Genomic DNA, 15,462 nt, shown 5'->3' on the forward strand with positions numbered 1-15,462 from the left:
CTGGGAGGCACGCAGGTGAACTGCTTACTTGGAATCACTCCAGGTCAATATGGTCTAAAACTGATAAAACTAGACCAGACTGAGATCTGAGCAATGTCATCTTCTAAAGGTTTTGATAGCATCCATGCCCATATTCACCACCTTTCATGTGATCCAATTACAGTAGATGGAAGTTAGTGCCAGGTGTGACACAGCTATGGCTCTGAAATATCCCCTAACTTGACCATACTTTGTTGATTTTTTTTTTCTTTTATACTTCAAACCCTCTCTAGTTTTTGGTCCTGACTGTGTCCGTGTATCCTGGGTTGAGGTCCTTAGCTGTTCAGCTTCACGCAGTCCTAACGGGGAGCTACACACCAGGCCACCACTCTGTCCTAATAATCAACAGTCCCAGTGAACAGATAGCCAAGGACATTGGCAGGTACAGCAATAAATAAAATGCATTTGTTTACCTTAACTTACCACCTGTCTCTGAATTTTAATAAAAACAAAAATACTAAAAAATCTTTACTCTTCTTGACGAGAAAGGTACTTAAAAGTTTGGCTTCTTGCTGTACAGAATTAAAAAAAACGTATATACTGGTATTAAATGCTTGTTTTCTCTACCATTTTCCTGCAGGGCTGTCATGGAAAAACGTCTGGCAGCTGGCGTTAATATTTTCCCCAAGACCTCCACAATGTAAATCCTATGTGATTCCGACACTTGCAGACATTTCTATCTATGCCTTACACACTGTCACATACTGTGTACCAACATATTTTTGTCCACTCTTCTGCATGTTTGTTTTTTTCAGAACACCACACTGCGAGTGGGCGTCATGCCAAAAATCTTATCTCAGTTTACAGTTAGCTCTCAGAGCAGTCCTATTTGTATACCGGTAGCTACTTTTCCTGTTCATGGAGAAGCACAAAAGAAAGAGAATATAAAAGCTAACAATTAGGGTTACAGTTATTGACTAAAGCTTTATTCTGAAAAAATGAGAACACCTATGTAGGAAAGTAGGCAGAATGCATTACCTCCTATAAAGACTTAATCTGTCATGTTTTTTTTTGTTTGTTTGTTTGTTTGTTTTTTTAGGTACTATTGGAAAGGTGAAATCCAAGATGCTACTGAAACACTGATAGTAAGCTGTATTGTGATCAACATGTCCTTTGGCCTAATGAAACAGGCTTATTTGACTCTCACTGTCATTTCAGCTGGTGAGAACAAAAACTTCCAAGATCCACCAAGTTGTTGATTTTGTGAGGTAAGAAGTGGCAAGATGTACTTAGTACAAAAAGTAAGTAAATTTGTGTTTATTAGATTATTTCTTTGTGGTAACAATGCTTCTTGGTAATAAATCGTATACACCTGGCTGGCAGCACCTGGGGTTACTAGAAGCTCAAAACAAGTGTCAATAGCAACAGCAAAAAATAAGCTGTTTGGCAGAGAAGATTTGGCAAATTTGTCATCAACAAAGACATAATCTACCAAACACAAATTTAATATATGGTTTCTTGTATTTAATAAGGTCTGTTACAAAGCTTTGCTGACTTGTGAAAGTTGTTGTTTATACTTTATGACAAACTGTCAGAAACTCAAGAGGAAAAGGTTTTGACATTTTTAGAAAAACACTGTAAAATTTAACTAAACACTACTGCAGCTGGCACACTGAAAATTAAAACAAAAGGGTGAATTAATAAAAATACCAATGTTCAAAATATACCATTCCCCATGATTATAATTATTTTAGCTTTAATTTTACATACTGTATGTTTGAAAGAAAAATATCAGCCCCATATTACACAGTTCTGATAAAAATAGCATCCAAACTTAACTGGGTATCTTGCCAACAAGTGTGACTATTAGAAAAAAAAAAAAGAGCAAACTGACCCAATCGCATAAACCTAATTAAAGAATGTAAATTGCATTTGTTACAGATTGCAAGTTTCTCATTGAATTAAAGGATCTGAAAGTGCTTCCACTGGTGTGTTTTTTGTCTTCTTTCAAGGTCCATCCATCCCTATTCAAACCCAGAAGTCCTCAGTTTTCCAGTAGAAGATGGTAGTCTGGCCTACATGAAGTTGATGGATGAAGCCATTCCAGATGACTGATAAAGTTAATGCCAGCACAAACAGAAGCCAAACAAGGACACTAAGCCATGTGTGCACACTAGCCATGTTTCCATCCAATGGAAATGCAAATTTTGAGTGAACTTTTAAAATATTGCAAAAAAAGGAATTGCGATTTAGGATTAGGCATGTTTCCATCTACAGGTTTGGGGAGAATCAGTCAGGCTATGCGGAGCTTTATATCGTCAGACATTGACTTTACTCATGGCTGTAATAAACAGGAAGCAGAGGTTGCAAACTAGCAGGGACCACACATCTCAGGACAATGGTATCACTAGTACTGCTGGTATTGCTATTGGGCTAGTTGTAATTGTTCTGTCATATCAAGTAGTATGGGCATTGTTGCATGCTGTCAGTCCACATGCACCTGTTGTTGCATCCAGCCATGTTTTTGTGTGTGGTGGAAATTCCTGGGAGTAAGCCGTCAGTGGAAAAAGCTGATCAATCATGTGAGGTAAATGTTCACTGCATCAGAACTTTTAAGGCAAGTGTTTCCATCCCCCCTTTTGCTCATTAACTGTTTTTGGAAGACACAAACCCTACAAACTATTTCAAGCAAGAGTAGTTTTTTTTTTTTGCAAAATTTAGGACATTTTGTTTTTATATTTTGCCATTTCCATTAACCTTATCTATTGCGATGCTTCAAAATGTGCGTAAAAATGTTGATGGAAACAAGGTTACTGTTGTTTGAAAGCTCCAGAAATGTTTGTCTCGAAATACGTATGCCATTTTATTGTTCGTCATTTTAGAGTGGATACTTTTAATGTCAGTTTTTCATTCAGTACAAACTTATTATTATTATTATTAAACTGGAGATTACAGCAATGACTGGCGCACAAGGTCACGATGGATAAGTGTGTGAGCACTCCCAGATTTCCCCCCTATCAGGAAAGACAGCAGGCATGAACAATGTTTTGATGTTGTTCTAAACTCCGTCTTTGATGACACAGAAAGGGAGACAGAGGGTGACAAAGAATGAGATATGGAGATTACATGAGATATGAAGAAATGTGTTACTGGAATTAAAAGACTTACTTGTTATGGCCCTGAATAATCAGACATGAGAGGATTAGCTATTGACTACCAACATTCAAGACAAGATAACAAAAAAGATAACAGAAACCTTGCTTTTAAACTAAAAGAATGTCATGGCAAAAGCCCTCAACAAGAGTACTGCATATGGCACATATACACTCATCAACAAACTATTATACAGCAGTCTATATCAATGGCCCAGACAAAATCTTTGCATAACCTTTGACCTTGGTTTTTAACCTTAAACTTAGAACTGAGGTGATGAAAAGATAATGTGACACACTGTCTCATACAAATGTGTACCACAAATCAGACGTTATGGGCAGGAAAAGTGAACGTGCGGAGGCAATCATATGTCTGCCTTTGACATCAAAGCACAACTAGTCTTATACAAAATAAAGTACACAGAATTGCCAACAAGAAACTGCACAGCAGAATAGTCAATATATTGTCAATTATTATTGAAGAGACTACTGCTGCAAAATGGAAAGCAATCCCTCATCTAATAACATAAGTTAAAGAATTATATGTAATTTAAAAAAACTTGGAAGACAAATTCTAAAATAATACCCTCAATGATGTTTGTTTTGCCTGAAGAGTAGACCATAAAGATGGTCTGGGTTTATTATGCATGACGGAGCAGGTGGTTAATGACAATGTCATTTAACAAGATCATAGCAGGAGCTTATCTGTGTGGAGTAAGCATGTTCTTCCTGTGTGTCTGTTTTTTTCCTGATAGTCTAGTTTCCTAGTAGACCAGGTAAATTCCATTGAGATCATAGATCTCTTTTGCAAGGGATGCCTGGGCCTTACGGTAACCTGTACATGTTTTGGGTCTGTGGAAGAAATCCCAGAGAAAACACAAGCACAAGGAGAACATGCAATCTCCACAAAAAAAGACCATGGGTCTGACCCAGGGATCGAACCCAGGACTATCTTGCTGAGGCTTCTGTGCTAACCACTAAACAATTTTGCTGTAATTACCAGAATGGATTTTTGTTTCAGTGAGGCTCAAATGTTGTCCAAAGTGTATAATGCACAATTCTCCTATGACTGTTCCAACCAAATTAATTGTAACTTTCCATGTCAAAGGGTTAATGTTTTCTTGAAACTTGACATTTGCCTGCCTTAATTTTGAAAATTTTGCTTTGATGATTAAAAGGACAGGAGATGGCGTACCCAAAACTTTTAAATGTGTGCAGCCCAGTTGTTCAATATGAGCCTAGAACTGGGCAAGGTGCAGTGAGATACATCCTGGCATGAGATGAAGGATCCCAGACCAGCTACTGTCCTCTTCATGTCTCATCTTGGTCCCATTCTTTACAGTCTACTACTGCAGACTGGCGTTCACAGATTTTTGCACGCCAAGGTGCTCAGCTGGGGTTTGTGAGGATCCTTACACTGTCTCAGACAAACAGACAAAACAAACAGTAATTGCATTTACTACAGTTATTTATTAGAAAGAATGCAGTATTGAAGTAGATTGTTGAAGGTGACTCAAATGTGAAGTTTGTGAAAATAAACACAACGTATATAAATGCAACTGAATCAAACCAAAACAGTTTCATGTTCCATTACATAATTTTTCTAGCCATTTTTATTTTTCGTCGTAACACATACGAATAAAAATAATATTGTGTTTAATACCTGAATTAAGTGCTGCAGGAAGAATATAATATGGGAAAATGGTTAGTTTACATTCAGATTACAGGAGAATATTTTGGGATTGAGGGGACAGGTTTGTAAAAGCATCAAATCATTGTTTTTTTATGTTTAAAACAGTCATTTTGGACACAAACTCACTCAAAACTTGCTTCTCAACTGTGCATTGTCCTGATGCCTTGAACAAAAACAAACTTCACCTTTTACACAGTCAATGATTCATAAAAGTGGTGCATTGACCAAGTGATAAAGCTGCAGGCATCTCAAATGGTTAGTAAATATGAGGGGTAAAAAAAAAAAGAATTCACAATGCACCCACTGCCTTACTGGAGTCTGGTTGAGCTATTCAAAAGGAACTGAAAAGGCACATCACATTTATCAAGCTGACATTTAAACCAGACACCTTCAAAACAAATATCCAGTGGATTTACATTAGGCCTGCCATTGTTTTACATGGTAAACCACTATGTACCAAACCACTTCTCAGATGGTAAGATACACAGCTTGTTCCATGATAACAGCTTCGAAACCCTTTTTTTAATCTTGCAGCACATTTTCAGAAACAAAAGATATCCTTCTGTCTTTACAGAAACAGTTTAAGGCAACCCTGCTTTTACTCAGATATTTTCTAGAGTCAGCTCAGTCTCTGGCGTGGCATCATGTTTTTGTAGGAAAATGTTAAACAGAGATGGCACCTAAGTACTACACTACAGATTAAGTTAGCTACAAAGACTCTTGCTTGTACAGTCCTGAACTATCAAAGAGCAAAACTGCAACATGCATATTTGTATTTGTTTTTGTTCTTTGTTTTTTTTACACATAAACATCCATTACAAAAGATGGCTGTTATTTTGGTAACTCAGACAATCTCCACCATCATCCTTGGTCACTGATCATTTGGCTTCTTGGAAGTATTTCTGGTCAAGCACTTATCCAGCTTTGAGTTAGCACATCAGGAATCAGTTCATAAAAGTTCTTAATTGGATTTTAATTTCCATCTGTTCATGATGAAGTTCAGAGGAGGACTTGAATGTTGAGGGAATAACGAGGTTAAACAAAAATACTTTTGCCCATGAATGATCTTTCTTGGCAGTTACCCTAGAGAAAATCTTCATATATGCCAGCTCTCTAGGATTTGAAGACCTGGTTTTCCACTACCCATTCTCCTTCCAAAGAACTAAGTGAATACTATGGTCAGGCATGCTGGTGGCAAACACCAGTCCAGAGTCATTGCACCCATCCAGGCCATTAAGCCAGGAGGTCACGCCTGCCAGGAAGCTGGATCCTCGTTTAGATTTCCTGTAGGCTGGTAGAGGCCAACGGCCTGAAATGGCCTCTGTCCTTAGGTCCATCACATACAGAAAATGGTTATCAAAAAGGAGAGCAAACACCTCACCGAAGCTTAGCAGGGACAGGTTGGCTGGGTCTTGCATTTTTATTACTCTGAGAACAGAAAAAGAAACAGTCCACTTAATGCATGGATTTAATTCTAATATACCTTAACCTTGTTTAGTTAGATTAAAAATGCCACAGACAAAATTAATTTGTTTACAAGATGTACACCATATATAAATGAAACATTTCATCTCTGTGTAAGAGTGTTTAATTCAAAGCAGAACTATTATTTTTTTGGTTACCCAAGTATGCTATAAAACTATTACTACCGAAGTAGTTTCAGGTTATCATTTTGTGGAATAAATAACGATATCTCAGCTCTGGGCAGAGATGTGTCAGATCACGGTTAATTTTTCTAAAGGATCTTTTTTCAGTAAATAATTATTAAAACAAAGCATTATTTTGCCTGGTCCACATGGATGAAGTAGAGATTACAGTGTTTCTCTATGTGCAAGAAGCAGTTGAGGGTGGGGTCATTTCCAAGAAAAACAGGTTAATGCTAGCACATTTTAAATTCAATAACCCATCACTCCCCCATGCTAATGATAGAATGCATCATTTATCAATTGTAATATTTTTTGTATTATTTACTAGGGGTGCACCGATTTCAGTTTTCTGACCGATCATTAATCTTTAAAATGTCTGACCTGCCGATTCTGATTTTGGCTAAGTTCAGCGGCGAGAGAGAGAGAGAGACAGCGAGATCAGGACTGAGATTTTTTATTTTTGATATTTATAATATTTAGTGTGTTCATAATTTATACTTAGGGGGTAGTTTAGTGTGTTTAATGTTTTGTCAGTTTTAGTGTCTACGTCAAAACTAGGTGATTTTTAAACATGGAGCTACAGTTGATTGAAGTGGAGCTGCAGCCAGATTAACCGAACCGCAGTCAGAAAAAGAAAAGAGGGAAGCTCAAAGGCAGAGATGGGGGGATGAAACAGTCAGAGTGAACACTGACAAGGATGTAGGCAAGCCCTTTCCCTGGTCAGTCCACCTATTGTAATAAATCGCAAAGTGACAAATAATAAATGTTGAAAGTTTTTCTGGCGATTAATTGCACACATTACAATTTTGCCCAACCCTACTACTGGGCTTTATTAGATAAACATATAGAGCTCTTCTGATCTCACTTTTCACTGATCACTAAACAAATGGACACATTAAAGTAAACAAAAAGTCAATACTTTTTGTATTTAGTGTGGCATTGTTTGTTATCCAACAAATACAGTATATTAACTCGTTGATTTGACATCTACCTCTCTTACCTGAGAATTTCAAAACTGGCAAAGTCCCACTGATAAACACCGAGGTCTGAACTGCAGACGATGTAGCGTCCATCAAACTGCAGGCGAGGCTGAAGGGTGATGCTGCGGTCCTCGGACACTGACAGTGTTTTCAAACACTTGCAGTTGATTTCTCTGCCTAAAGGCCAAACCTGTAGAAGTGGCAAACTTTATTCCATCCTACTGATCAATTTTCACATGAAAATATCCCTAACTTCAACAATGATAAAGTTCATTTCCTTTTTTCTCTCTCCAACTTACAATAAAACACACCACAGGAAGAGAACGTTACCTTAATTTCATACTTGTCAGCACTTAGGAGAATATAATCACCGGGACTGTGGACCATTGATTCTACTTCACTTTTCTGTAGTATCACCTGATGACAGGCAACACAGAAGTTAAAAAATAAACAATCATGAAAAAAACAATGTAGAAAAAAGAATCTGATTAGAAAATGAACTGACCTTGGTGACCCACTCAGTGTGTCCTGTTAGAGTGTTGAGACAAGCACCAGCAGACAAAGACCAGACCTTTACTAAGAAGTCTGCAGAGCCACTGACGAGAACATCCAGCTCATCGTTGTAGTCCACACTGAAAACTGAGTGCACACACAAAACAAATAAATCTACAGAACTAGGACCAGGTGAGATGGTCTTTAACTATTACCTCAATGTTGAAGGGCTTTATTACAATCAACCATATACATTTTGATATTTTAACACCTTGTACAATTCATTCATTCAATAAATAAATAAAAACCTACTTTCTAAGGTTTTACAATACTCTGGTCAGACATTTGCTAAAGGTTTTTACTGACCTGCTCCTGTGTGGCCACGGAACTGCTGGATTTTAGCCCCAGTGCTCCACTCCCAGCATGCAATAGTGTTGTCAAAAGATCCAGTCACAAGCTTCTGTTCATCAAATTTTACAGTGGCACAGGTGTGCGTCTGAATTCCATAAATGCACTGTCCAGTGCGCACATCCCATAGTTTGGCAGAAAGGTCATCAGAGCCTGTAACAAAAAAAGCCATTCATAATATTTGGACACTGACACAAATTGTCTTTTTACCTGTTTACGGAAACATATTCAAGTTATAGTTATATAATGTACATGGATATAAAGTCCAGACATTCAGCTTTCATTTGAGGGTATCCAGATTAAAATTGAATGAAGGGTTTAGGAGTTTCAACTCCTTAACATGTGTCACCCTGTTTTTAAAGGGACCAAAAGTAATTGGGACAATTGACTCCAAGGCTATTTCATTGACAAATGTGGGCAATCCCTTCGTTATGTCATTCTCAATGAAGCAGATAAAAGGCCTGGAGTTGATTTGAGGAGTGGTGCTTGCATTTGGAAGGTTTTGCTGTGAAGTAAACATGTGTCAAAGGAGCTCTCCATGCAGGTGAAACAAACCATCCTTAAGCTGCAAAACCAGAAAAAACCCATCTGAGAAATTGCTACAATATTAGGAGTGGCAAAATCCACAATTTGGTACATCCTGAGAATGAAAGAAAGCACTGGTGAACTCATCAATGCAGAAAGACAACAGTGGTGGATGATGGCAGAATAATCTCCATGGTGAAGAGAAACCCCTTCACAACAGCCAACCAAGTGAACAACACTCTCCAGGAGGTAGAAATATCAATATCCAAATCTACCATAAAGAGAAGACTGCATGAAAGTAAATACAGAGGGTTCACTGCACGCTGAAAGCCACGCATAAGCATCAAGAATAAAAAGGCTAGACTGGACTTTGCTAAAAAATGTAAAAAAAAAAAAAAAGGCAGCACAGTTCTGGAAGAACATTCGTTGGACAGATGAAACCAAGATCAACCTCTACCAGAATGATGGAAAGAGAAAAGTTTGGTGAAGGTGTGGTACAGCTCATGATCCAAAGCACCACATCATCTGTAAAACACAGCAGAGCAGTGTGATGGCTTGGGCATGCATGGCTGCCAGTGGCACTGGGTCACTAGTGTTTATTGATGATGTGACACAGGACAGAAGCAGCCGAATGAATTCTGAGGTATTCAGAGCCAAACTGTGTGCTCAGATCCAGACAAATGCAGTCAAACTGATTCGTCATTGTTTCATACTACAGATGGACAATGACCCAAAACATAAAGCCAAAGCAACCCAGGAGTTTATTAAAGTAAAGAAGTGGAATATTCTTGAATGGCCAAGTCAGTCACCTGATCTCAACCCAACTGAGCATTTCACTTGTTAAAGACTAAACTTCAGACAGAAAGGCCCACAAACAAACAACTGAAAACCAGCAGTGAAGGCCTGGCAGAGCATTAAAAAGGAGGAAACACAGCGTCTGGTGATGTCCATGAGTTCAAGACTTCAGGCAGTCATTACCAACAAAGGCTTTTCAACCAAGTACTAAAAATGAACATTTTGTTTACAATTATTTAATCTGTCCAATTAGTTCCTCACATTTTTATGCAGTCATTTTGTTCAACCCACTGAATTGAAGCTGAAAGTCTGAACTTAAACTGCATCTGAATTGTTTTGTTTAAAATTCATTGCGGTAACGTCTAGAAACAAAATAAGAAAAATGTCTGTCAATATATACACTGCTCAAAAAAATAAAGGGAACACTTAAACAATGCACGCTAAGTCCAAGTAAATCAAACTTTTGTGAAGCACATTCAACTCTGTACAGAACAAAGTACTCAATGCGAATATTTCATTGATTAAGATCGGGAGTTAGCGTGCGTTGTTTAAGTGTTTAAGGTCCTGTGAGCAGAGAGATGATCCATGCAGACTGACAGAGCCAACCATCTGTGTGTGGCTGAAATGTTCCAGACTAACAGTCAACTGAAGTCAGTGTACCTGTGCAGAGGAGGCCATCCTTATAATAGAGAGCGTATACTCGAGCGCTGTGGCCAATAAGCGAGGATGTCACAAAGGCCTCCTGATCCTTCAGCTGCATCATGCGCAGTTTAGCCTTTAAATAAACCCCCTTCCAGTGGGATGCATCCTGAATGGATTCATCAATCCTCCAGCCCAGCTGTTGACACACACTCTGCCACACCTCCGTACATGAGTTTATCACCTGGAAGAAGAGAGACTTATTATTAGATTTATTATTTTCATTATGATTACATGGGATGAACTGAAACAAACCAAAACAAGGAAATGGGAACTAATGTGACTGACAGTAGAGAAGATCTGGTTTTACTGAAATGTAATAGTATAATAGCTAATTCTGCCCGCTGACTGGTTTCTGAGGCAAATTTTCCACGAATGGGGACTTATGCCTCTGTCTTCGCCACCGTATTTGTTGTCTTTTCGAGACAGTATGAATACACGATAATGTAAAATAGCGTATCTTCAAAGCACATGGACGATAATATCATCTGCAATTTATATCGCTCACCTCTAAACAAAACACAGCTGCTGTCATTGAGTAGAGAAAACAAGGGTGTGAAATTATTGCGAGCTGACTGAATGCTTAAATAATTTCAAAAGTCTAAACTTTCAACCTACAGATAATTGGGACAATTTAAGAACTACAATTAGACTCGAGTTTGAAATCACACTATGGCTCAGTGGGTTATTTAAATTAATAATTTAACTCCTATCATCTGCCCCCCAAAAACTGTCTGTTTATATAACTAAGGTTACTAAATCTGATGGTCTCAAGTTGGGTTAAACGATATCCTAATTAAATGCAGCAGGCAGGATGTGACTACATTTGAGTCTGAACCAAACTGTACTGAACTTGAAGTAAAACTATACTGAACTTACTGAAATAACTATGTTTCAGTGGAATGCATGCACCTGACAATTAATTTATTTACTTTCTTTTGTAATTTGCAATGAGGAGAACTTTTTGTGACCTGCCTATATTTAAATAACTGAACTGGAATTGGTATTTTGAGTCAAAGCAGAGGAAAGGGATTCAATAGTTTTACTACAAAGAGCAAGATAAGTTACCTTATTCCATTGTTTACAGACCAGGCAGCAGGTGAGCAGGGTCTGAGGATCCAACCACTGTAGCAGGTAGAAGGTCAACTCCAGAGGGAGCAGTCGCAGGAAGTCACGTTTTAACAGCGTCTCTAGTCCATTGGACAGGTGACGGAGCTGGGCAGCACCACTTAAAGATATAAGGTGGTCCAGGGACACGTTGCGCTGCTGGTCATTAAGAGAAAGGAAAGTGGCAGAGACCGACTCCAGCCACCCCTCAAAGGCCGTATTGTCCATGGGCACATGACCTGCAATACCTGTAAAGCAGCACAAGATCATTAAGGGAAAACTTTATAAACAAAGCCACAATTATTTTATATAGGACAGTTTGAGAACTGTAAAACTCTAAATCAAAACCACTGGGGGAGGGGGAAGAGCATCTAAAAAAAATTGAATGTTCGTGAACACAGCTTTTTGTCATATTTGTTATAGCTACAATAAATAATGTCACTCCTACAACTGACTAAGTAACACCAATATCTGTAACATAACAGGAATTAATCCTCCTGTTGCTCTTGGTTCAGAATGAACCGATACCGCAGTTATAAAACTGAGACCTCATTGGCCATTTTGATTTGAGGGCATCAGAAGGGTTAAAATGTTTACAATATTATTTAACAACACCCACAGCTGGAAATTCACATCTAGTGTAGCTACAAAGCTAAGGCAAAAATAATCAACTGATAATTTCTAACTTGTTTTTATTAGTAGTAATATTTACTTTGAATTCTTCCATGGAAGTTAGCAATGTTTGTCACATAACAACTTAAAAACAGGCTAACTGACTTGTGTAGACCACTGTTCTCGCATAGACAATATTCTTGTGTATTCTGGCTATTTAACTTCTCTTATAAACAGATGGGAATATTATCTCAAAAAGTCTCATCGTCCCCCATAAGCATGTAGAAATAAAAATTTATTCTCTCTTTTTTTTTTAATTGATGCCCTGTTTGAAATTCTGGACACAGCAGCCTATTTTTAATTACCTAATGCACATTATTAGATTAGATTTCGAAAGAAATAACTTCATCGCACTTCAGTTTATCTTATTTCACTTATTTCGCATGTGTTTCACGAGTTGTCATTTTATTTCAGTAGGAACATGACTGAAAGACAGGAACAACAGAGTGGCAGCTTAAGAAATAAAAGTATAACAGAGAAAGTAGCACTGCTTGTGCCAGCATGCTAACTGCTAAGACTAACAGAGACACAACCCATGAGTAGTACCCGCTAGCCACTTCAGCACTGCTAAAACACACGTTCAAATGTTGCACAAACCTGTAACTTGCAGGGAGCTTCTCTTCACCCCTTTCCTGGTTTAGTCAGGACACACACCGGAGATAGCTGTCGTGAGCTAACCTGAATGTCCATGTAGCATAGCTTCGTTAGCTTGTGTTAGCTAAACACCATCAGTGCGTACTCGACTATCTTAAATGAGCTATTTTGTTTCTATTAAATATTCTTCTATACATTCCGTAAGTTAAGAATACTGCAGACAAAGGAGAAAAATATTATGGGTATGTGACAGCATGACAAATTAGACACTAATGGAAGCGTATGTCCCAGTTTGGGAGCTGCTGCTTCTTCTTCTTCGTCCGATATGTTCCGCTTCTTCTTCTTCCTCCTCCTCTTTTTCCTCAATTTGTGGCAGTACAGACTTGTATTACTGCCCTCTACAGGTGAAAAGTAAAAAATCTAAAACCAATTTTATGGCCATTGGTCATTGATCTAAACTACTGAAAATTGAAGCTTGGGGTTCACTTGGCCAAGCATGAATTACATAAAAACATAAAAATGAAAAAAATATAGGAAATCTTGGTTTAAACTTATTAAATTATCATTAAACTTGGACAAAACTAATTATATGATATTGAGTAATAGAAAAAAAAACTGCCAATGTTTCATTTAGAGTCGAGGGTGTTGAGATTTGCAGAGTCAGTGAGGTGAAGTTTTTGACTGTCATGAAAAGCTGACATGGAGACCTCACATAAATGATTTAAGGACAAAAATAGCCTAATCCATTGCAGTATTGTACAAAGTGAAAGAGTTATTTAATGATAAAGCACTGTTTATTCTATATAATGCAATAATTGTTCCACACTTGTTTTGGTGGAAAGCATGTAAAACAATTACAAATCCTATTTTTATTTTGCAGAAGAGAGCCGTAAGAATTATCACTAGAAAACGTTACTGTCACCCATCAAATTTTATCAGCTGAAATTATTGAAGCTTTATGAGTTGGTTGATTATAACGATGGCTCAGTGGTTAGCACTGATGCCCCACAGCAAGGAGGTCCTGGGTTAGATCCCCGTTTCGGACTTGGGGTCTTTCTGTGCTGAGTTTGCATGTTCTCCTCATGCTTGCGTGGGTTTTCTCTGGGAACTCCAGTTTACCCCACCCCTAAAAACATGTAGCCTACAATAGGTTGCCTTCAGGCCCAGGCCTCCCTTGAAAAAGAGATCTGAGAGCTCAATGGGACTTGCCTGGTAAAATAACAGTGAATAAAAAAAATTGCAGGTTATGTATAAGGCTCATAAAATTGAATTACCTTTGAACATCTAATCACATTTTTTAAGAGGGAAAGTGGTTACAATCTGAAGGGATTAGAAATGTTTTTAAAACCTAAAATTGGAATAAATTTGAAGGACAGATGTATTTCAGTCCAAGGAATACGATTATGGAATACTCTGGATAGTTATTGTAAAAATTCTGGCTCAATTAATTTGTTTAAAAGAACGATAAAAAATATTTGTTAAAGAAATATGAAATTCTATCATTTGTATTTATAAGAGCTGCTGTTTAGGAGCTGGAGTTGTTGTTTTGTTATTGATTGAAACTATTATTATTATTAATATATATATTTTAAATAGGGGCAGATATTCTAAGATTTTTTTCTTCTTTCTGCTACCTTTCATTTTATTTCATGTGTTTTTGTATGTGAATTTGTTTGTTTTTAAATTAAATGAATAAATATTGAAAAAAAAACAAGTTCATTTTGAGATGATTTTTCCATTGTGCATCATTCAGTCACCATAGGCCTGGTCCCCTCAGCTGGATGAAGTTTACTATCTATCTATCTATCTATCTATCTATCTATCTATCTATCTATCCATCCATCCATCCATCCATCCATCCATCCATCCATCCATCCATCCATCCATCCATCCATCCATCCATCCATCCATCCATCCATCCATCCAGACAAATCCCATTGAGATCGCAGATCTCTTTTGCAAGGATGGCATGGGCCTAAAGGCAATCTATTGGACATAATTTTGTCATTTTTGTATCATTACACAGACTGAATTTACAGTTCGTTTTTCTTCTACAGATAACTTTCATATCAGCCCTCATCATTTAAGGAGTCCGACTGCAGATCAATAGACTTACACAGTGATCCTGCTGATATAACAAACTTTATCGGTGACCAGCTGAGGGGGATCGGGCCATCACCAGGATTACTGAATGATGCACAAGAAAACAATAACTCATAATCTTGAAAACCATTAGGAAATAACCTTATACAGATATGCTGCTCAACTACAATAAATGTCAGTGAAAATAAATGGGGTTTTTTAGCAACAATTTAAAATTAACCTTATTTGGAACCTTTTATATTTAAAGGCTGTTCCACGGACCCACCATGTGAAATGATGTTTATATTTGAACTGTACAATTAGAAAATTTAAATGACTAGTTGTCATGGTAGTGATGTTTTATAAAAACCCGAGAAACAAGCAGAAATAATTTAAACAATCATACGATCATTTCACCAGTAGACTTTGCATTGCGATCACTTGTTATCAGAGACCAAAAACAAGAAGAAATTTCCTCAAATCTTTCTGAAGCAGAGAAGAAAAGCATCAGTGAACACAGGCGGTGGGTACCAACAGGATTAATGTTTGTTTCATTTACCTGTACTGATCTCAAAAATATGGAAAATGAATTTACCTGAGATGAAACCAGTGTTGTATAAAGTACCTCAAAGTGATAC

General features: G+C 37.5%; 2 protein-coding genes across 3 annotated transcripts in view; one reads left to right on the forward strand and one right to left on the reverse strand.

The window, feature by feature from the left end:
• zgc:63972 (protein CutA homolog) overlaps positions 1 to 15,462 on the forward strand; it is a 21,075-nt gene extending 5,613 nt beyond the window's left edge. Inside the window, exons 2-6 of one of the 2 annotated variants that reach the window (XM_014020500.1) lie at positions 273 to 421; positions 620 to 679; positions 1,079 to 1,124; positions 1,198 to 1,200; positions 14,800 to 15,462. In XM_014020500.1, the coding sequence (XP_013875954.1) occupies positions 273 to 421; positions 620 to 679; positions 1,079 to 1,124; positions 1,198 to 1,200; positions 14,800 to 14,829 (288 nt within the window). In that variant the 3' untranslated portion in view covers positions 14,830 to 15,462. Of the gene's footprint in view, positions 1 to 272; positions 422 to 619; positions 680 to 1,078; positions 1,125 to 1,197; positions 1,248 to 1,991; positions 5,100 to 14,799 lie in introns of those variants that run through there. The other variant, XM_014020499.1, reaches the window with a different exon arrangement.
• On the reverse strand, positions 5,349 to 13,094 carry fbxw2 (F-box and WD repeat domain containing 2). Its single transcript, XM_014020498.1, has 8 exons — positions 12,746 to 13,094; positions 11,438 to 11,724; positions 10,331 to 10,553; positions 8,309 to 8,503; positions 7,956 to 8,089; positions 7,781 to 7,867; positions 7,471 to 7,640; positions 5,349 to 6,252 (listed from the first exon to the last, which is right to left on the reverse strand). Exons 2-8 carry the CDS (start codon positions 11,702 to 11,704, stop codon positions 5,964 to 5,966), a joined length of 1,365 nt encoding a protein of 454 aa, XP_013875952.1. The 5' UTR covers positions 11,705 to 11,724; positions 12,746 to 13,094; the 3' UTR covers positions 5,349 to 5,963.

This window comes from Austrofundulus limnaeus, unplaced genomic scaffold (genome assembly GCF_001266775.1).
Source record: "Austrofundulus limnaeus strain Quisiro unplaced genomic scaffold, Austrofundulus_limnaeus-1.0 Scaffold254, whole genome shotgun sequence".
In the NCBI taxonomy this organism is placed as follows: Eukaryota; Metazoa; Chordata; class Actinopteri; order Cyprinodontiformes; family Rivulidae; genus Austrofundulus; species Austrofundulus limnaeus.

What these genes read in the sequence shown, in the direction of transcription:
- fbxw2 (XM_014020498.1), bottom strand. Translation starts at nt 11,704, where the DNA reads ATGGACAATACGGCCTTTGAGGGGTGGCTGGAGTCGGTCTCTGCCACT. An exon ending in CCGTGGCCACACAGGAGCAG is followed by an intron (nt 8,090 to 8,308) that starts GTCAGTAAAAAC and finishes GTGTGCACTCAG; the next exon opens with TTTTCAGTGTGGACTACAAC. An exon ending in ACACTGAGTGGGTCACCAAG is followed by an intron (nt 7,868 to 7,955) that starts GTCAGTTCATTT and finishes GCCTGTCATCAG; the next exon opens with GTGATACTACAGAAAAGTGA.